Below are 23,130 nucleotides of genomic sequence, written 5' to 3'. Positions count from 1 at the left end.
TGAAGCTGAAAATAAATTAAACTGAGAGGAGAAAACATGCAGTTCTCCTGTTTTTACCAAAGTTAAGCAGACTTACTGTTTTTTGGCCTCATCAAACTTCTGATTGAGCTTCCTCAACCCGCCGTTTTTAAAACCCTGGCAGTGAGCAGCCGGAGCGCCGATCGTGATCACATCGTATGTATGCTCTGGAGGAAAAACAGCCGTCAGTCTTAGGATGAAGAAATAGGAAAAAAAACAAACAAATGATAAAGCAACAAATGGCGTTATGCAGCTATGACTCACCGAAGCCCAGCTCATCCTGCACCCTCATCCTCTGCACGTGGAGGTTGGTTGGCATGAACTCCAGCTTTCTCTCTGCCTTCAGGTTACTGGCTTTGAATGATGGACCTGACGTGGCGAGCACGGTCTTACTCACAGTCTTCACTTAAGGCTCGCTCAATATCTTTAATGTTTTACCAACATTTAGACACTAACCTCTGTAATCGTTGAGGTCAGACAGTGTTTCCTGGTATGCTAGGATTATGTTTTGGTACTGAGAGACAATTTGTCGCCGCAGGTTCTCCCAACAGGGGGATAGCTCTCCCAGCTCCTCCAGCTCACACACCCTGAATACACACACCAACATGCATGCAGAGAGCTCATATTACATCTCTGCAGAGGAAATACAATTTTTTATTGAATTCAAAAGAACAGTAAATATTAAAAGGGCATAAAAAGAAGAAAAAGTGATTCTAACTCTCCTACTGGGAGAGGTTTCTGCTTCTCTTTACTTCCTAATGATAAAACAGACTCTCTTTCGATTTTGTGTTTTATTTTGGGTTTTAGCGCTCTGGTCATGAAAATTAAACAGTTCTACCAATTAGAAGTAATTTTCGGCTCAACTTTTGTAAATTCTGAATAAATGAGTCCTTATACAACAACATTACTGTAACTGAATGTGAAATAGGATGGGTGGAACATGGATGCACGCAGCATTAAAAAAAACAAGAAAAAAAATACACAAAAATTAGGGAAATTTTGCTTAAAATAAGATAAATTATCTGCCAACAGAACAATAAAATTTAGCTTGTCAAGACTTCCCAAAACAAGTAAAAATACTCTTAAAACAAGAACAATTCTCTAGCATAAAAACTAAGAATTATCTTACCTTTAAAAAAAATAAGCATATGTGTACTCAATTTAAGATTTTTAATCTTACTTAGATTTCAGTTTTTGCTGTGTGCATTTGTTAAAATATATTAGTTTTCATCATTTTGTGAGAGGAAGAAGTAAAGAAAACTTTTTTTTTTCTCTTTTCGGTCATTTTTGTAGATTATGGGCCAATATGCTAACACAGTACGTTAAAGTGGAAGAAATATTGATGAAACAAAATGTACTAAACACAGTTTGCTTTTTTTCTATGTGGTATAGAAAAGGTCAAATCAAAAAGATTAAAAAACAGTTAAATAGACTCCTAAAAGCTGAAAGAAGAAACCAATCTGTAGGAAAAAAACAAACAAACAATGAAGAATAAAAATGGTTTGGCAAATATCTTCGCATAAACGCTTGAATCGTCATGGATTTCCATTCACTAGTAAACCAAAACACCTGAAACAACCTGAGAAGCAACAAAGAAATGGGAATCAGACCAGTGTCAATTATGATTTGAAACAAATAACCTGGGTTGTGTAGTGCTGCCAGAGGGTTGAAGTGTTAGCCAAGTTGCTAGTGGTTATAAAACTGTAGAATTAGTTTTCCCAACAAGACACAAACAAGAAAACAAGTTTGGTGGACATTTATAAGGAATAAATGGATAAAGGTCTATTAGAAAGTGTTTTGTGCCTGGTAATATCTGGGATATCATACGTGGAGCAGAAACAGTTGAGACATTTTGCTCTTAACCAGGTTTGACATCATTACATCACTATTTTAATTTCCCCAAATGTCCATTAAAGCTTCTCTGAAACAGGCAGAAAGATCCTGAAGAGAACATTTTTACTATCTTTGCACATTTCTGGAAATATCCTTCTATCTGAACATTTCAGATAAACCTTTTCTAATTGGTAACTGCTATTCAGACAAATGAATGGAAACTTAGCTGGTCATGGTGAGGGAATAATAATTAATAACTGATGACTGTCTGGTTTCATTGTGATTCAGTAAACGCTGGAGGTGCAGGCGTGTACCTGGCTGCGTCCTCCTCCAGCAGAAGTTTGACAAACTGTCTGGGAATGTTGAGCGACAGGACGCTCTCGGCCATCTGCTCCAGCACCCGTAGGTGGTTCCCATCAGTGGTGGGGAAGCGGTACATCCTGGACATGGTGCCTCCGAACACTGGTCACAAAACACAGGTAAGGTTACCAAACATGTTTGTACTAGGAGAACAGCTTTAACTTATATATATAATATATATAATAACTTATATATATAACTTATATATATCAAAAATTGATTGTTTTATTCTAATAAATAAAATGAATCAATTAGAAGGTTTTTTTTTTTCATTCTTATTATGTTTATTATATCTTTTTACTTGTCTTCTTGGGCATTATAGCAGCAGAATGATGATCGGGTTTCTGTGTTGTTTTTTCCTCATTGAAATCAAGAAAAATGACGAACCAAAAAAAAAAAAAAGTTTTAAACTTTTTTTAAAATTTGTTTTTAATCTACAAAAATCAGAAACATTGAATTTAAATCAAATTGGCACACAAAAAAATCGGAATCAAACCCTAGTATTTGGGAAACAGCTGTGTGGTCTCACCTGACCGAAGCAGGCTGTCTTTACACAGTGAGGCGTATTTAATCCGCACTCCCATCGACTCTGTCAGGCTCTCATCTACAGGCAGCACCGTCTGCACACACACACACACACACACACACACACACACACACACACACACACACACACTGATATCAAAGCCCAGGTGGGGAACAATCACCTCCACCTCTCTGCCCACTACATCACATTTTCTTTCTGAACCTTGTGAATGTACACGGCCAAACTGGAAGCTGAAGAAAACACTACTTTTTTTATGGAAAGTACACAAACAGAAGGTTGTTGAAATAATAAAAACAACAACAACAAAAGAAAATAAACAAAGCATGTCCGACTCAGCCTCTTACCCGCCCGTTGATGCTGTCTGGCAGGCGGCCGATAGACATCCTCTGATCTGCCTTTTCCTCCATCTGCCAGGCTGCTATGGTAACGTTCCCAACCCGCTGGTTTTCTGCCGATCTGTCCATCCAGACAGATGATTACGATAAAACGACATTATTTATACAATGAAAAGCTTCAGTCAGTTTACAAAATGACAATAAAAGATGTAAAAATATTCAGCTGACCGAATTATATTTAAAGTAACCTAAAAATATTCTCATCAGACAGTTTTTAGTTTCACGCCAAGCTGCTGCTGAGCTTCTTTATTTTAAGTGGCTATATTTTATTTTGTTTACATAAAACTAAATAAAGTCACAATCATGTTTTTCTTTTGATCTATCTTCTTATCTGGCTTCAAAACAGAAATATGAAAAGCTGAAATATCATTTTTGTCTCATTTCTGAAGTTCCATCCTGATCTGGTCTTTTACTTTCAAAGAATCGCAACATTTTCAGAAAACTAACATCAGACTCGAGATACAAACTCCTTCAAAAGAAGATTAATCAACGCTAATAACATCTGAATATTTTTGTAGAGTCCAGCTGATACTTACAGTTGTGCTCATATTTATTCATTCCCTTTCATTAAAGAAAAAAATCAGCTGCCTGTAAAATAAGCTGACTAAAGTAATAATAAACACAAATGTCATGAAAATCATTACATGATTTCTAATTCTGGTTCAATAGAAATATTTTTTAAAAAAGCAAACAAATAAGATAATTTATTACACATTACATCAGTCGTAAACTAATATTTTGCTGAACAATCCTTTAATGTTTCCGCTCCAGTCAGGTGTTTTCTGTTCCTCTCAGTCAGACTTCTGCACCTGTTGACAGGTATTTTGTCCCACTGTTCAACAGAAAAGTCTCTAATTTTTCCAGGACCAATTTGTTTTTTTTTTTTCTTTCTTCAACTCAATTAAATGAAAAAAACAGTGTCTTATGTAACTAAATTATATTTATTGCAAATTTTTAGTCATTGTTCCTTTTTTAAGTCTCCAGTTATTTGAGTGATTGTTGTAAATTCAGCCTTTTCTTTAATGAAAGGAGATGAATACATATGAACACAACTGTACTTATTAGTGGCTTATCACCACTAAAACTCCCTTAATGACCAGATCAGCTCTGGTTTCTAACTTCTTCAGACACGCTACACTTTTTTCCCCCTGCTATTGAGTACTTATTAATAAGATATGAGACATGAATATTTTAATAGCCATTTATAAACCATCCAGAAAAGCCTCAAGGTTTAGGAGCCTTTCACTAAAGGGAATGTTGCATTGTAGTGAGTTAAACTGGTTACATTCAGGAGTCCTTGGCACTAACAAGCTAAATACCAGCAGGCTGAATGTTTTGGCTATGCAGCTTATTACCGCAGTTCCAGCTGTAATCTGTGGCTTTTCTCCTGCAGCAGCTCCTTCACAGGAAAAAGCGCAGAGCCCAACATGTACATCTGTACAAACAGAGAACATACAAACACTTTTAGTTTAGTTTGCCTTGTTATCTGCACTCTGAAGATTCAGATACTGCCGCAAATAAAAAACTGGGAATAAAAAAAATTGTTGCAGTTCGTACCGTGCCCTGCGAACGATCCTTGACATCGTAGACGGCCAGCTTCACCTGCGTCTGCTGGTTAATACAGGAGTCCTGGAAGAAGGCGATACTGCTGAGAAAGATGGGGTTACTGGTGCCCTGTGGAGAGACAGAGGTGCTTTAATTTGAGGTTTCTGTTTCATCAAAACTTTCACTTTTTACGTGGCATTGCTTAAAGTATTTGGGTGCTTTTTCATCTCAGAAAAAAGGTGCCAAACTCCTGTTTAACTGTGGCTTTAAAAATACATTTATTTAATAGAAATATCACCTTTTTTATTGTTGCACAGCAAGAATGTGAAAGAACATCTATAAGCAGTGGGATCTTGTTAAATTGTGTTTTCCTGTTATGATATTCTTCTTTTTATTATTATTTAAGCAATTAATGCTTGCTTTTTGTCTTTATTTGCATCTCATTTAATTATTAGCTACTTAATTTATTCATATATTTAGATTATGTTGAGGTTCTCGATAAGTTTGTAGGGTCTCCTTCTAATTAATATTATGATTTTTCACATATTGTCCATCATTTGAACCTTTCTTCTTTGTTTTTATTATTCTGTTTTACATGAACGTTATACTAAGTGCAAACTTAACTAAAAAAAAAAAAAAAAAAAAGAGAGAGGAGGGAGGAAGAGTCTGACCTCGATGACTTCGGTCTGGGCGTGTTTGGTCCAGAAGGCCTGCGGTGGTGTCGTGCAGCTCACTGCTACAAAGCTGTTGGGTTTTCTGTCTAAAGCTGGAGTCAGCAGGTCTGTGCATGCTGAGTGAGAAAACAAACAAACACTCAATAAACACAAGTTCTTTGTGGTTGATCTTACGACTTAAACGTCATTTGTTTCATACTTGCGTTACTCACCCACGCTGAACTCCAGCACAGGTTCATCTGGGTCCTGACTATTTCCTGCAAAGCAATCAGAAACCAACGTGATGCTAGAAGTAACAGAGTTGCCTTCAGGTTCAGCGTCTCCTCACCTGCAAGAGCCAAGCCGATCATCTCGTTGGACAGCTCGAACGTGTTGGCCCGGTAGACCGACCACGGTCTCTGTGTGCGCGAGCCGCCGCGCTCTCTGACCCCCGCCATGCCGGACCAGGAAGAGCGGGCAACGGCAGGGGGAGGCCCGAACAGACACCCTCACACTCACAGACACACACTCCCATGTGATGTGGTCCTCCCCCAGCGCAGATCAGCAGCTGCTCCACCAAATGCTTTATGTCTATAAGAGCAGAAGAAAGAAGATGTGTTGTTGTTCTATGTTCCTCTAGTTATTACTGAGAGTTTATGGCCAACGTTTCTGTCACTTCTTTTGACTGGTGAAGGACTACTGAGTGTTTTCAGGAACATAGAAAAGTAAATATAGTAAACTCTGGCTTCAGTCGAAACCTCTTCAGTTTCTTTTCCTCATAGAGAAAACTCCCTCATTCTGAAAGTACGATGGAAGGACCAGATCACTGACAATAAAGTATTTAGCATCTTCTGGTATCTGGCACCTTTTTCAGCTTGTGCCCTCCATAAGGCACGACCTTGCCCCAATTCAGAAAACTAAGCGGTAATGCAATCAGACGCTTACATTCACATCAGCCACTTTGGTCTGAATCCGAGTCTGTTTGTGCGGAAAGTCCGCTTCGTCTGGGGAAACGTGAATGCACCAAACAAATTGTGATAATGATCAAAGAAGTGGACTCGGTCCGCCTACAAATGCAGGTCTCGTTCCGCTTCAAGCCGACCAAATACACGAAGCAAACTACAAAAATAAAAGTCACTTCCTGGATTTGGCGTAGCATTGCATTATGGGTAGTGATCGCGTTAAGGGTCCTCTGCGTCGTCTGTTGTTCATCCTGCGTCATTGTTGCAGTGTATTTCTGCAGTATACTTGCACAAGACAACATAAAAAACCCAAAGCAGCGATAGTTTAGTCTCCATGTTTAACTAGCAACAAGTTTCCTTCTTCACGCGGGTCTTGTTCTCTCTTTTGCTAAATACTAGCGCAGCGCCACCTCTGGTGAGACTGGGGATATATTATTCTAATTATTTGGCTTCTTTTACCAAAGTGCAGCGTGAATGCGATCTTGGTCCGCATGGATCCACCCCCCTATAACTGAGCCACGTCCCAAATCGGACCGAGTCTAGCGGACTATCTTGATGTGAATGCACCCTAAAATGCTTCTGATGGCAATAACAAATCTTTATCATTGACATTTCCAGCTGACTGTATACATCCCAAGCTGTTGTGCTATACTGCTGCAATACATTTGATTTTTTTATTTAGTTGTATGTTTTTAAAAATATTCTTAATGACTGGTTTTTAAAGGTTGTTGTTTTAAATAACAGCGGACTGTCACATTAAATGACCCTGTATGGATAAAAAAAAAAAAGAAGTTAGCTACGACTTTGATGTTTACATGGAAATTTCTTCAAAAGTAAAACCAAACGAATTCATATCCATGTGATTTCAACTACATATGTGTTCCTGACAATGACATTAACAAGAAAAGTGTGTGGAGAACAGAAACAAGGAACAATATCCCAAAAAGCAAAACTGAAACAAACAGCAGCTTGTAACAGAACAAAATAAGCCCCCGCTTCTTTTAGAAATCAGTTCTCTAATCATGTTTGGATTACAAAGAGGAAAAGAAATCACAATGGAAATAGTCAGTTTTATATAATTCCATACAATAGTTTTTGGGGAATAAAAGTGTTGTTGAATAAATAAAGAGAGAAAAGGTTGAAAACAACTGACTTTCAGCTTTTATCCACAAAAACTGCATGGAAAGACACAATCCAGCATCTGTAGCTCGTAAAAACAAATCTGAGTTATTTGAGCTTCTCATGGGGTAGCTTTCACACCCAACTAACCGATAAAAAACAGCCATTATGATCATTACTGGAATTAATTACAGAGATTCATCAAATCCATGATTTCTGCAGTATAAACTGTTGAAATATCAGAAACTCTAGGAGACAATAACATCTTACTTGTATTGTTTAAAACAAATAAAAATCTGTTACCAGAAAATAATCAGAAAATATTTATGAAGAGAGAAAGTCACTATTTATTTAAAAATGTGGGTATTTTCAGGAAAACACACTTTAGGACTACATTAAAGGAACAACGTATTTCAGTGAAAGGAGTCAGTTTGTGGAATAATTTGGACCAAGAAGTGAAACAATTAACATCAAAATTTTTTGTTAAAAAGGAGAATTAAAGACATTTTATAAAATAGATATTGGGAATAATGTGAAAATGACAAAATGTCCAATGTTCTAAGAAATGCTTAAAATGAGTGCTAAACTGGGAGACACAAGCAAATGATGTGTTTAGTCTGTGGGATGTCATCCACCTGATTAAGTTCAGAAGATTTATTTTCATTTTGTATAAGTCTTTGGTTTGTTTGATTATATACCGTACTGGTGGTTGGGTGAAAAGGGCGCAGATAATATAAGAACTGACTTCTGCTCCTTATTTCATTCAAATTTAACTTGAAGGTTATGTTCAAACTTTAAAATATGTTTTGATTTATTGAATGAAATGAATAAAAAAAGTGATATTCTCACAATAAAACATTCACTTTCAACCCAATGTGGGGTATTTTCAAAAGAAAAAGCAAACAGGTGTGAGGAAATCTGTGTAAGGCAGGAGCAGAAGTTTTAGTTTATTGTATATAAAAGTAAGAGGCACATGTCTGTTAGAGTGCAACTGAGCATCATCTGCTAGCTGAATCTCGGCAAGTGTGTTTTGGTCTGTGTAAACACATCCGGGAGCAGTATGTGATCATACTCAGTGTGTTCTACTTCCTCTACATTTGCATTTTTTATGTTGCTCCATGACTGCATGTGGCTTTTTTCAATCTTGTTACTTTCATATTTCTTCTTCTGTGGAATCTGCAGACACGTCCTGCTTCTGTTTGCCATAGTTCCTATAAATCAGTCAGTTTGCGGACAAGATGTTGGCCTGCTCTGTCTCTCCTGCTTTTATTCTTTCTGTCCCATTTTGGTAAAGAGCAATTAGCCTATTTGCAGTGAAGCTAGAGACGCAAGGGACAGTAGCACACACAGTGGTCTGATTGGAGATCTCTAGTGTATGATAATGTTGAATTGTACTCAACTGATTGTAGAAATATTTGCTTCAGTAATACAGGTTCAGGTTAAAGACAAGTGTTACACAGTTCTGAATTTATCATAAGATGAAGTTTAAAACAAATTTATTAATGAAAAAAGGTGAGCTCAAAGTTCTCAGCACAGAGTAAAATACATGTTTCATGCTCAATTGTTAAAAAGCTCGACTCAAAACGATATCTTCAAAAAAGTGATCTTATTGCAACTGTGGGTGTGGGTTAATTCTTGTTGGCCTACTTCCTGACACAAGTGGTCCAGTACTGACAGTGTCCCACTTTTCAAGTGTCCTACATGTGTGAAACATCTGGAGCACCTGCAGTCTTGTGGATTGAGGAGAATCTACCTGATTTGCATCTGAATTTGAATGAAATTTGCGTGGCACACACCTACTATTGTCCAGTGTCGTTGTGATTTGCTATCAATAAAACAACTTTAGGTATGCTTGTTCACAACAGCTCATGTGTGCCCTGTGCCATCATGTGTAATCCAAGCAGTCATCGTTCCTGTATGCCAGTAAACATGATCATTAAACACTAGTGATCACAGGGAGACGTAATGTCACAGTCAGCTGGCGAGTGAACAGACCAGCAGCAGGTCAGCTGACATTTAATATAAGCCCAGATAGACAATGTTTACTCATAATAAACAAAATGGTTAGTCAACCATGTATTGTTATTTCAATCAGAGGGTTTCTCTGATGATGACACCATAGTAACTGAAATGTAACCACTTGCTCACATCTATACAGCCGTCTGAATGTGTGTTCTTTTTTTAAAATTTTTATTTAAGTCTTGTTCTATTTCCTTCATCTGTTCCTTTCGTGTTCTGCTCAGCTTTCATTTCCTGCTCTGCTGTCATACATGGTTCTCATTTATCTTTAGTTCCTCAATAGTTATGCTCATGGTTTTCCTTTGTTTAGTGCCAGATCATTGTGGCTCTTCTAGTCTGGATTGGGACCACAGCACAGAAACTGCCTTAAATGACCTCTACCTAAGCAGATGTGGCATCAGAAGTTTGGTTTTAGTTCTACTAGATCACAGAAACTGCAGTCAAAATAGTCAACCAACCAATTTAGATTGATTGGAAAATTGAGTGGAACTCTCTGATCTGGTTCTGAATTGGTTTGAATCCTACTTGAAAGATAGAAACTGCTTTGTTTCTATAGATGTGGAGTTCCTCAAGGCCGCATTTTGGGCCCCTTATTGTTCCCCATCTGTATATTCTCAATTCAACTTCAATTCAATTCAACTTTATTTATTTAGTGTCAAATCACTGCAATGCCATCTCAAGACACTTTACAGACAGGAAAAAACATAATGAAAGCCAATTCATAATAGCCTATATAAGGACACCAACAGATTGAGTTGGAGGCCCCAACTTCTCACTAGTCTGGATCAGGGAACCAAACAAAAGTGTTATAGTTATGCTGATGACACTCAGCTCTACGTTAGTGACGATCCAAAGCACTTTGATGAGGCACTTTGTTCTTCAATCAAACCAGAACTTGGATGTGTCGGAATTTTCTTAAGCCAAAAAGGATAAATCTGAAATTATTGTTTTTGGGGAAAAAAAAAAGGGAATTTTTTCCTCCCTTTTAGCCCTTGCCCATGACCTGTACGAGTTAAGTGGTTTATTGGAAATTAAAATTGTGACAGATCATCCAGTAGTGGAAACTGTGATGTTTGTTTGAAGTCACAGAAAGGCAGTAGGTGATATGTTAGCATGAGCCGGGATAGATTCGTGCTCAGACTGTTAAATCTAACCACAAGTGTCCCAGATCACCTGGGAATGTGGCCTGTGTGACCTGATCTGAATGCAACCTCAATCTTCCTGCTTGTTTTCACATCTGTAATGCTTCATTTATGTGGAACCTGAAACCAAATCTGACTTAAACACACATTTCACACCTGACTGAATAAATAACAATGACGACCACAGAACGACGTAATTTGTTCAATAAAATGGAACAAACATTCCCGCATTTTCTTCTGCCACCTACAAAGAAAATCAGTCTTTCACTCACTTACTCATTATCCAAACCACTTAATCCGTCATTTAATTAATTGAAAAGTAATTAGTCAAATTAATCAACATGAACATGAAGGCAATGGTCTTAGTAAATAAAAACCCTCGTAAGAGGTTGAAGTTTAAGTCTGACTGTGTTTCTTTGAATCACAAACACAACAGATCAAAGCTCTATGTCAACATGGATCTAATTTCTTGATAATTTGTTAACAGAAACATTGTGCTGCAATCCATCATATTAAGACATCATGTTGCACTTTTTTATGTGATATCTGGGAATGATGGGTTCAGCTAGCATTGTCAGTTTTGTTTTGGTGAAACAGAACAATATTTATTAAACAATAAAACCTTCAGAATATGGCAGAGAATAGCAGGAAGACTTTAGAGGTCCTGGACTTTGTCACGGTGAATTTATGGTTACAATTCATGCACATGATATTAATAGATGTCTGAACTAAAATATGACTGATAAAGTCATTTAAATATAAATAAAGCAAGAAATTATCATTTTGTTTAAATCAGCGACCACTTTATTAGGTTAACCCTTATAATTAATTGTTAACACAAATATGTAAACAGCTTCAGAGGTGGAAAGTAATGAATAACATTTACTCATTTTTGTGAGTAATTCGTAATTCTTTTCAGCAGTTCTTGAAATGGGTAATTTTACTTCTAATCGAGTACATTTTGACCCAAGTATTTTACTTCACTACATTGGAAACCTCCCCCATTACTGACTGAGTAAACAATGTGAACAAGTAAACATTAAATGCTGGGAACAAACATCAGCCGATCAGGGTCTTGTGCCAAACGTCACGGATTGTCCATCTCCTCTGCTAATCTACTTTGGTCATGTTCGTCGCCCACTGAAAGTAAAACGCATGTGTGTCTGTGGATGTGCGCGGGTTAGCACGGGCGGAAGTCTCACAAAAGAACTGTTCTAAAGTTGATCAAAAACAGTGTTGGATTGGATTTAAGACTGGTTGTTTGTTTACATCAGGTAACTGAGAGTAACAAAGTAACTTTAAATTTAAGCAAAGTAAGGATACTTTGACTTAATTACAATTTTCCACCCCTGAACAGCCAATCACATGGCAGCAGCTAAATGCATTCAGGCATGTAGACACTCTGAAAGTGGCATGGTTGTTGATACCAGACGGGCTGCTCCGGATATTTCAGAAACTGCTGGGATTTTCATCTCTAGGTTTTATGGAGAATGGATCAGAAAAAGAAAATATATCCAGGGAGAAAATACTCTGAAAAACAGTATACTGAAAATAAACATTGCAGCCTGCCTGAGGATTACTACTGACCATGTCCAACCATTTCTAAACACAGTGTAGCATCTTCTGATGGAAACTTCCAGAAGAATCAAGCACCATGTCACAAAGTTCACATCATCTCCATAATGACGATGAGTTCACTGTCCTCCAACGGCCTCCAGGGTCACCATCCAGTAGAGCAGCTTTGGGATGTGGTGGAACATGAGATTCTCATCATGGATGTGAAGCAACTGTGTGATGCTTCATGTCTATATATGGAGCAAAATCTCTTTCCAACACTTTGTTGAATGTATGAAACCAAGACTTAAAGGTAGAGTTTGTAAGATTTTCAGTATTTTCAAAATAAATTAATTAAAAAAATAATTACAATCATAATTAGATAGTTTTTTTAAACATGTAGTTTCCAGTCTGTCCATATTTGATGCGTTATTAAATTACAAGTTTAGTTAATGACAAAAACCCTTCTTGAATGTTTTCTGACCAGTAAAAAAAAAAAAAAAAAAAAAGTACTTTTTTCCACCAGTAGGGGGAGTATAAGCCCATTTATTGCAGAGCGGCTCTCAGCTACAGCTCACAAGCGATTCCTGCCCTCATTGGAGCTGGTAAGGAGGAGGGGTGAAGGGTGAGTTTTGCTCATTACTGCCAACCTGTGGTTGTTTGTGGAGGTAGCAGTTTTGTGGTTTTGCCCACGACCTGGTGTTTGCCACCTGGTGGTGGAAAGTATCGCCTTGAAATCTTACATACTCTGCCTTTAAGGCAGTTCTTAAGGAAAATGGGGGCCAGCCAGGTATTAGTAAGGAGGACCTAATAAAAAAGCTGCAAGGTATCAATATTCTGTTTTTTTTTTTTTTAAAAGGAGAATGACAAAAAATGCGAAGTGAAAAACATCCCATCAACTTTAAATGGGAAACAATGGGCCCTTCACAAGACACAGAACACACTGTGAGTCTATCTGAACTGTCCACCATTAATCCACACTAAATATAGTACATTAACCAATATGTATGAATGTTTCTGATAATACACACAAGGACAGTATCAGGTTTGATAAATCTGGTTTTTGTTTACAAACCCTGAAAGGACTTTCCATTCTCTCAGCCAACTACAGTAAGTTTTTCCACTTCCAAAGCCAAAAACATAATCTAAGAACGCTCGTTAGACATCCAGGCTCTACATATCACTTTCTGTTCATCATTCTGTCAAACTCACAGCTATCCAGAAACTGTCAAACACATTTCTGGGACTTTTTCTGGTATCCAACAAAAGACAGATTGTGCACCCGTAGAGCTGAGATACATTATATAAACTATAAACTGACTGCTTCACTCCAGTTCCTGTCAAAGTCACTGCACCAGATGACATTTTACAGTTTGGACTAATAACCTAAAGAGGCAGGAATGGGGATTCATCCATCCTGCCACACTGGAAGCAGCAAACACTGAACATCACTGAGGGGTAAAAGTAGCCATATAAGGCAGCTCCTAATTTAGCTTGGACAGTTTGTAAGTGTGTGTGTGTGTGTGTAGCTCTGTGAGTCACATGAACTGGGGCACATACACACATCGTATAAACCTCAGTGAATCCTATCCAGAGCTCCTGACACACTAAACCCAAATCCAGGATTTAGCAAGTGGATTTAGGTTTATTAGATGTATAATATCCATTAGCAGCTGCAGATGAACGCAACCTTTAAGCACATTGAACACGCTCTATTATTTAAATAGAAAATTATTTCTACTTCCACTATATCTGAATCTGAAGGGCATAAATTAAATACACACTTCTGGTGTTACATGACTCACAAAGAGGGACATCATAAGGTCAGCAGAAATATTTATATTCAACCTGCAAAGGTTATTCATATTTTTCAAGATATTTTCATAGACAACTTGTTTAAAATGGGTATAAAAGTTCCTGTTTGCATGCGTATTCTTATCTAAATACTGACAAAACCCTTTAAATAGGTGGTTTTAGTCCCCTAAAACATTAAAATTGTATATCAGAAACAGCTTATATGCCTTGCTGCTGTAAGACTTCCTAAAGTCTTCTCACTCTCAGTCTGAAAAAAGTTGGTCTTTAACTACAAAATCCAACTTTATCTTTAGAGTCATGTGCACAAAAACAGAATATTTGGCTGTCAATGGTTATGTTAATTGTTTCACTAGCATGAAGATGGACCTGGAGTTCTGTCACATCTTGATTATGAAGGATTATTATTCTCTTGAGACCCTCATCTGACAGCCTACAAATAAACCAAACTCTATTTAAGAAAAAGCGTTGTTTAACATTTAAAGTGAAGTAATTTATATATACAGTCGAAGGAAACAGGTCTTCGGTTCTGAGTAACTAAGTTTAATTTGGTCTTTTCCTATCATAAATAAGAATAAAAATGTATTAAGGGAGGATTTTAGTATGTTTACATTTTGAACGGTTATGCTTAAAGTACAACAGGATAGCCTAGCTAGTTATTTCTTATCTCTGAGATGTTAACCTTTAATTATTCAGTCAATAAATATGGTTTAAACTTTAGTGAGTCCACCAGAAAGACGAAAAAGATTTGTCATGATGCTGATTTAGGAAGCGCTCCAGCTTGCTCTGGTTGAACTTTCTGAACCTTGCAGTTTGTCTGTGTGTTTACAGGTTCTGTCTTCAGTTTCATCGTCAGGCAGAAAAGACGGATTTGGGGACAGTGAGTAGAGCGAGAGTGTAGTTGACCATACATGGTGAAACCCACATTTCCCTGCTTCTTCCTCTCTGCCAGGACACCTTTCACACACTTAAGAGGCATCACGCCCCACATTGTTCTGTGGAGACGTGTAGAAAAGTCTCAGAAACATCTCTCAGATTAATAAAACTCACTCTAAATTGAGTTATTCATTCATTCCAATTAAACAGCAGAAGGGAAAGTCCAAAACAAATATACATTAAGTCTCATTAAAACGTGTTTAAATATCTGCTCAGTTTAGCTTAATATGTAGCTTCATTCCAGCATTTAGGTTCCCTATAATCTGCTGTGACTGTTTGTTGTTGTTGCTTTTGCCTTCATTATTTCCAAGAGCAAAGTTTTCAAAGTAATCAAACAGAATTAGATTTGGTTGACTAACAAAGACCCCAAGACTCCAGTTTTCTGGAAGCCAAAGTAATATAATGAAATATTTCCCTTTACAAAAATTCCAACAGCCAAAGGTCATCCCATAAAAACACCTCTTATTTGGTTGCTGTTTATAATAACTGGACTGAATTTGTCTGATACATAGTATTTTTCAGGGGGCTTAGGATACTTGCATGCAGGCTTGGAGTTAAGGAAGGACTTAGTAGTAGTCACTTGAGTTTAACTCCCACTCATTCCTCAGCTAATCTCACTTGAAAAGGTCTAAGTTGCACATTTTGTACAACTATCAAGTTGTCCTTTGAGTCTTGTAGTTTACCTAACAAAGACGTTTCTTTGTGCTTGGGAAAAAAAGTAAGTTACCACAACTGATAACTAGAGATGAAGGAAACCAGCTCCAACACAAACATGAATACATGACTGATGTAGTTGCCTGTGGTCATCCCAATTACTAACAATCAATAATGGAATACCGCAGGGCTTAATTCATGATCCTCTGAAATTACCATTACACATTACGTCAACCTTTCCACAGGGTCATTTCTTTAATGTTTCTCCAGTTTCCTCTGGATGTGACTATGAATCATTTTCACTCTAATCTATAACTAATAATAAAAAGCCCTAAATGGTGCCATTTCATCCCCTTAAAGTCTTGCAAATTTTAAGATATGCATTCAATATAAAACTGATTGAATTTTTAATTTGTAATGAACCAAAGACTGACTTCATGCTTTTTCGAGTGTATGTTTCATTACTAAATACACACCTTCTGGTCACAACTACTTGTTAGCACAAAGATCTATTCAGCCAATCACATGGCAGCAACTCGGTCCATTTAGTCATGTAGACAAAGATGATTTAGGAAACTTCAAATTGAGCATTGCACTGAGCACAAAAGGAGATTTAAATTAATTTAAATGTGTTGTGGTTGTTGGTCGGAGTATTTCAGAAACTGCTGATCTGCTGGTATTTTCACACACATTACCATCTCTTGGGTTTACAGAGAAAAGTCTGGATTTAATTTATTATACTGTAGTTTTTTTTCATAAGATGGGAACCACTTCCTCACAGACAGGACAAAATAATCCTCTCATTACAATAATTTCTCTAATTACAGCATTCAAATATCCTCATACTGTAAATATGAAATTTACAGTGGCGTAACATCACACATGGCTTTAGGGCACGTTCACACCATAGCTGTTTAATCTGCTTTAAACGGATTGTGGTTGTCTTGCAAGGATAGCACGGATCATTTGGCGCTGTATGAACACCCACTGCACTCTGATGCGGACTATTGTCTGCTTAAAAGCAGGGGGTCTCGGTTCATATGCAAATGGACTATCCAGCTACCAAAAACAAAGTGACGTCTGCCAATAAGGCATCAAGAAAAGGAGGGAAGTGATGCAGATTATTGTTTACATAGGAAGAAAAACAAAACCAACAGGTTTGATAAGAAAACGTTTGTTCTCATCCGCACACTGCAGTAAAATTACAAATGTCAAGACCAGAGTTCTGCACCGGTCCAATTTTACAGACCCGGACCCAACCAAATACATTACGATGACCAAATCTGACCCGTTCATATCTCCTAATGAAATCTGAAAAAAGAAAGGAAAGGTGACAACTAGGGCTGTGATGATAGGCTTTAGTCCCGATTTGATTAGATTTTTTTGGGTGACTATTTGATTTAAATTGCAGTTCTAACGATTTCTCAATATTGCTGATTTTTGTGGACTAAAAACAAACAAAAAAAAAAGCAAAAAAACTTTTTTTTGTCATTTTTCTTAAATTCAATTAAGTAAAAACAACACAGTAGCCAGACCATCATTCTGCTGCTATAATGTCTAAGAAGACAAGTAAAAAGATGAATAAAAACAAATAATAATAAGCAAAATATACGGATATTCAATTTTCCCAACCCAGAGTGACAACACAGTAAATAGGTTAAGTAGAACTTGATCTTAAGATTTTCTTTTTACTTGCATAATATGACACTGAACCACCAGACCACCTCCTGTAGTGTGTTATTTTGCTACTGGGGGCCTTATTTATACAACTGGGAGAATGCTCCATAAAGTGGATACAGTATCATCCACCATCCCTGGTTCCAGCTGTGTTATCAGAATCACAGAACCAGCGCAGAAATTAGTGGCTGTGAGCAATACAGGATGGCAAGAATTTACCTCGCAAAAAGTGCAACCTTTGAAAATACTCCTGCAGAGCTTCACCATAAAGGCGATCTATGCAGCTGGCCAGTTAAAAAAAGAATAAAAAAAATCTGTGGATGATATTTAATCTATGCAAGTTTTAAAAGCAAAACTATGTCTCTGTGGGAGTATCGCCCCGTAAATCTGTGACGTCGTCCAGACGGTTTGCCTGCTCAAGTTTAGTGCAGTTTGAGCACAAACCAAACCAAAGGTGTGAAACTTTTAGAAAGTCTCTGCCTAAACGCATGGAGTCTCCAAGACGACTCTGGTGTGAATGCCTCCTTACATGTTCCTTGTCTTTATAGCTATGTGAGACTCAGATTTGGGGTCTGAAGAATCCATTCCTTTTATCCAATGTATTCATAATCTGTTTTTTCTTTATACTGTTTATCCTTTGATTTGATTAAAAACTCTTTCTAAGAAAGCTTCTTTACTGAACATCCTACACAACACAGTGTGTTTTAAACTACCTCTTATTATTAATATTTTTTTATTATTATTACCACACTACCTAAGAGTCATTCCTTGAAGTTTACCGAATCTCATGAATATGTTAAAATTCTGGATCCTGCTGAATAGGTCCAGCTACAAAACAGGATAATCAAGGACTGCTAGATTTTAAGGAGTTACACAAAATAATTCATGTCTGAAAGAAATTAGAATAATCTCTTCCTTTAGTTCGTGTCTTTTAAGAAACATGGACGCAGTGTGATGATAAAAAGCTCTGTGTTCATTTTAACAAATTACTTCCTCAGTTCTGGCTGACATGTAAAACACAATGAGGCTGCACAGCAACTGCCTGGCCTTCATCTCGAGTTTCACTGCTGGTTTATGATATGAATCCCACAATACAAACTGGTTTACATTGCATCGCTCTAAAACAGGAAGCAGAAATCAAAACTACCTATATTCATTCAATAAGCTCCAACAAAAAAATCCTTTCCACATCTAAAACTACTGCAACAATTTTAAAAAGAAACATTTTTAACCTGATAAAAGGTTGATTAGCTTTACAAGACTCTTTATTTATTACTTTAAATATATTTACCAAATTTTACCATCAGCATTTATTAGAATTTGGTGGAAAATCTGGTAATGAACAAGTTTTTTTTTTTTTAATATTTACTATTTTCTTATGAATTTCAGCATAATCCAAACTAATCTGGCACATGCATCCCACAATCCTTATTGGGATCTTGCAAAATATGTGACTGAGCAGCAATTTTGGTACAGGGAGCTCTCCAGTTTCCATTTATAAGCTTTGGCAACATGCAGACGGTGTGGAGAGCAAGAAGTGGGAAAAAACTGTTGAAATATAATGACATAACAATGAAAAGTATGTTTAGGTTCCTGGAGCTTCAGCTTGGTGGATGCACATACCTATTTTTCATGATTTCAGCATAGGTATATGTTATAAAAAAGGACCAATCTGATTGTAATATCAACGTTTGGAGTCATGACATCTTGATAATCTGTGACATGAGATGTTTGTGAGCTCAATTTCTGTTTTAAGAGTCCTTATGGCAAGATTTTGGAATTTGTGCAGCATATTATCATCCATTATGAGGTTTTCAGGTCTTCTGATGACATTACGTCTACTGGTGGAACAAAGGAAAATAAAAAGCAAGCTGATCTAAGGTTCAAAAAAGATCATTTCTGGAGGAGATGGTGGAAGTTAAAGATCAGAAATGTGAAAAAATGAAAGACAAACACAGAAAGAATGAAGATATGCCTTGAAGGAGATGGAGGTTTTGTAGTTTATCCAGACTTAATCAACATAATCTAAACAATTTCATCATTCCACATCCTGAATGTGCCGCAAGTCCAGGCAGGATTCAGCTGCTACTTCTAAACGCAAACTCCAAACTGGAAAACAGAAAACACACATCATCTCTGTTACGAACACATTTGCCTCAATGTTGCTTGACAGAAGCAACAACAAAGCTGTTCCCTGTGTGTGAGGGGACCCTCAGGGATCGGCATTAGAATAAAGGATGAATAATTTCTTTAGAGGGAAGGGGCAGCTGTGGCTCTTTCACATGAAAATGAGCATCATGCTCACAGATACACAAAGATGTACTGGGGTTTCACTCCTCGCTCTCAGCCTAGCCCTTCTCATCACACCTCCATCTATTTTCCAGTTAATCGACTCTCATTTTTGGGTTTGGAAGCAAAAAATAAACTTTTCTGTGACTGCATGAACAATGAATATTCATGATGTAAACATTTCTAATCAGCTGCACTAAAAGGAATCATAACAAAAACCTTAAACATCTGGTCTGACCGCCTGCTGCTGAATTTAGCCCTGCTTGTTGTTACTGTGGCAACATCTGAAGTAATGGATGAACAAGCGTCAAGCACAAACTGTATATAAAAAGATGGACGGAGCCTCCGTGACGTCACCTGTAGGTTTCTGAAGAGCTGAATTGAAGCTCGGTAGGCGGTTTCTACAGTCGCCATCTTGGCAGGGGCATGTGTGTCGTCTCGCCCGGAATATACAAATATGGGCAAAGAGGTGGAGCTGAGAGGGGAGCTGTGAGTGTCATGGTGGATGATTGACATCGAGCGAACTCCGAGCTTTCTGTAGCTAAGAGCTAACCAAGCTAACGGATATAACAGGAGCTAACCAGCTAACGGAGGTAAGAGGGCTAAAGCTAAGTCACGTTGTTCGCCGGCTAATAACCGCGGTTGTTCTACATTCTTCTTACTTGAAGAGGGAGATTGGTACCTGTCAATCAAAAGGACACGCCCCTAAATACGCCAAACTTCGAGATTAAATTACTTTTAAACGAGTGCGTTAGAAAAAAAAATCCACTCCCCCCACAGTTGTCATGAAGGTAAACCTGACCTATAAACCTAAAATGGATTTATGAACCAGGCTGTAAACATGTTTATTTCTGCCGTGAAGTTGGTCTTTTTCACATGGGAGTCTATGGAGATTTTTTTTGCATTCAGCCCCTAGTGGATGAAGGGGGAACTGTAGTTTTATGCACTTCCACATAGACTTCACTTTTTGGGGTGGCTGTAGCTCAGGAGGAAGAGCAGTTGTCCTTCAACTGGTAAGTTGGGGGATCGATTCCAGGCTTCCCCTGAAATGCCGAAGTGTCCTAGGGCAAGACACTGAACCCCAAACTGCCCCCCGATGTGCCTATTGGGGTATGAGTGTGTTGAGTGAGTGTGTGTGCGAATGGGTGAATGTGACAAGTAGTGTAAAGCGCTTTGAGTGGTCTGTATGACTAGAAAAGCGCTATAGAAGTACAAGTCCATTTACCATTTTAACCGCCAAAGGCTCCGTCCATCTTTCATATATGGTCTATATCACATCAAATTAACATAAACTTTACAAGCAAAAGCACCAGAAATGTGGAAACTAAACTGATCGCTGATGATGAATTCCTTGCAGAAAATGTAAGGAGAAAACAAAACAAACCACCAGCTCTGAGTGTGTGAAACAGTTTCTGTATTAAAATATGCATCACTTCCTTCTCTTGTTTAAAACATCTTACTTGTGAACAGCAGCAGCTTTCACTCTGACAAATCTGATGCCAGCTCCGACCTACACAAACATCTCCCCAGTTCCTCCCTGCAGTAACTTAACTTACTTACATTAAAACATTCAACTTTGCAGGTACTTTTGCATAAATTTTCATCGATGAACGATTCAACTCTTAACTCTGGAGCCAACTTTTCAAACTGCCTTAATAAACAGTGATGACGCCCCCTCAAAAGAAACTTTTCAAGACATACACACACAAACACACGTACACTTCCCAGCAGCTACATTTAATTAGAAAAGTTTCAAACTAAAACTTCTTTTAAAAGAAATGACTGAAAATCTTGTTAAGTCATGTTAACAATAAAAATAAATTTATATTTAGCAGATTTCCTGCCTTCAACCAACTAAACGTTTGACTCAGACATGCAGTAAAACCAAACATGCACAGTTATGCAAGATGAAAATATTATCACACATACAGACGAACAACACGATGGCTTTAAGATGAGAAAAAAAAACTCTGCAGTACATCGCCACAGGAGACGAGCTTAAGGCAGAAGTGAGCATTCGTGGTCAACTTAAGAGCCGCTCTTTGACTGGCAGAAAAAAAAAACTGCAAGCGTCGCTTCCTGTGACAAGAAGGAGAGATCGATGAGGACTTGCTGACCGTGAACTTCAAGACGGATGTATAACACAGCTCTTACACGAGAGCCACAGAAAAAACCCTTGAATCCTTGCAGAAGAAAAACTAAAAACTAAAATAAAAATAGCAGAAAACTTGTTTTACATGTCTATCTTTAAAGAATGAATCACTAAATTATAAATAAATAAGGAATTGCATAAAAACTACACTGCTCATAAAAATAAAGGAAATACTTAAACAACACAATGTAACTCCAAGTCAACTGCACTTCTGTGAAATCCAACTGTCCACTTAGGAAGCAACACTGATTGACAATCAATTCCACATGCTGTTGTGCAAATGGAATAGACAACAGGTGGAAATTATAGGCAATTAGCAAGACACACCCAATAAAGGAGTGGTTCTGCAGGTGGTGACCACAGACCACTTCTCAGTTCCGATGCTTTCTGGCTGATGGTTTGGTAACTTTTGAATGCTGGTGGTGCTTTCACTTTAGTGGGAGCATGAGACGGAGTCTACAACCCACACAAGTGGCTCAGGTCGTGCAGCTCATCCAGGATGGCACATCAATGCAAGCTGTGGCAAGAAGGTTTGCTGTGTCTGTCAGCGTAGTGTCCAGAGCATGGAGGCGCTACCAGGAGACAGGCCAGTACATCAGGAGACGTGGAGGAGGCTGTGGGAGGGCAACAACCCAGCAGCAGAACCGCTACCTCCTTATTTGTGCAAGGAGGAACAGGAGGAGCACTGCCAGAGCCCTGCAAAATGAGCTCCAGCAGGCCACAAATGTGCATGTGTCTGCTCAGTCAGAAACGGACTCCATGAGGGTGGTAGGAGGGCCCGACGTCCACAGGTGGGGGTTGTACTTACAGCCCAACACCATGCAGGATGTTTGGCATTTGCCAGAGAACACCAAGATTGGCAAATTCATCAATGGCGCCCTGTGCTCTTCACAGATGAAAGCAGGTTCACACTGAGCACATGTGACAGACGTGACTGAGTCTGGAGACACAGTGGAGAACGTTCTGCTGCCTGCAACACATTCTCCAGCATGACCGGTTTGGCAGTGGGTCAGTAATGGTGTGGGGTGGCATTTCTTTGGAGGGTGGCACACCCCTCCATGTGCTCGCCAGAGGTAGCCTGACTGCCATTAGGTACCGAGATGAGATCCTCAGACCCCTTGTAGGACCATATGCTGGTGCGGTTGGCCCTGGGTTCATCTTAATGGCGGTCACCACCTGCAGAACCACTCCTTTATTGGGTGTGTCTTCCAAATGTCTATAATTTCCACCTGTTGTCTATTCCATTTGCACAACAGCATGTGACATTGATTAAACAACACTGTAGCCAGACCATCATTCTGCTGCTATAATGCCAAAGAATACAAGTAAAACAATAACAATAGGGCCCTGCCATACTTGGTATGGCTCGGACCCTAAATATCGATAAAAACAATAAAAATGACTAAAACTGTTATAATGGATTATTTTCATTTATTTGAAATTTAAAAAAAAAAAAGAGCAAT

General features: G+C 38.1%; 1 protein-coding gene across 3 annotated transcripts in view; it reads right to left on the bottom strand.

Moving 5' to 3' along the window:
* The window catches only part of LOC306774044 (inositol polyphosphate-4-phosphatase type I A-like), a 58,520-nt gene that overhangs the window by 27,075 nt on the left and 8,315 nt on the right, over positions 1-23,130 (bottom strand). For all 3 annotated transcript variants that reach the window (XM_079264019.1, XM_079264020.1, XM_079264021.1), the window contains exons 2-12: positions 5,701-5,942; positions 5,585-5,629; positions 5,370-5,488; positions 4,711-4,827; positions 4,509-4,588; positions 3,103-3,214; positions 2,741-2,831; positions 2,166-2,313; positions 475-605; positions 283-387; positions 77-185 (exon numbers count right to left, since the gene is read on the bottom strand). In XM_079264019.1, the coding sequence (XP_079120145.1) occupies positions 77-185; positions 283-387; positions 475-605; positions 2,166-2,313; positions 2,741-2,831; positions 3,103-3,214; positions 4,509-4,588; positions 4,711-4,827; positions 5,370-5,488; positions 5,585-5,629; positions 5,701-5,809 (1,166 nt within the window). In that variant the 5' untranslated portion in view covers positions 5,810-5,942. The remainder of the gene's footprint in view (positions 1-76; positions 186-282; positions 388-474; positions 606-2,165; positions 2,314-2,740; positions 2,832-3,102; positions 3,215-4,508; positions 4,589-4,710; positions 4,828-5,369; positions 5,489-5,584; positions 5,630-5,700; positions 5,943-23,130) is intronic.

Source organism: Telmatherina bonti (genome assembly GCF_933228915.1).
Source record: "Telmatherina bonti genome assembly, chromosome: 24".
In the NCBI taxonomy this organism is placed as follows: Eukaryota; Metazoa; Chordata; class Actinopteri; order Atheriniformes; family Telmatherinidae; genus Telmatherina; species Telmatherina bonti.
This window is presented reverse-complemented; position numbering and strand designations above follow the sequence as displayed.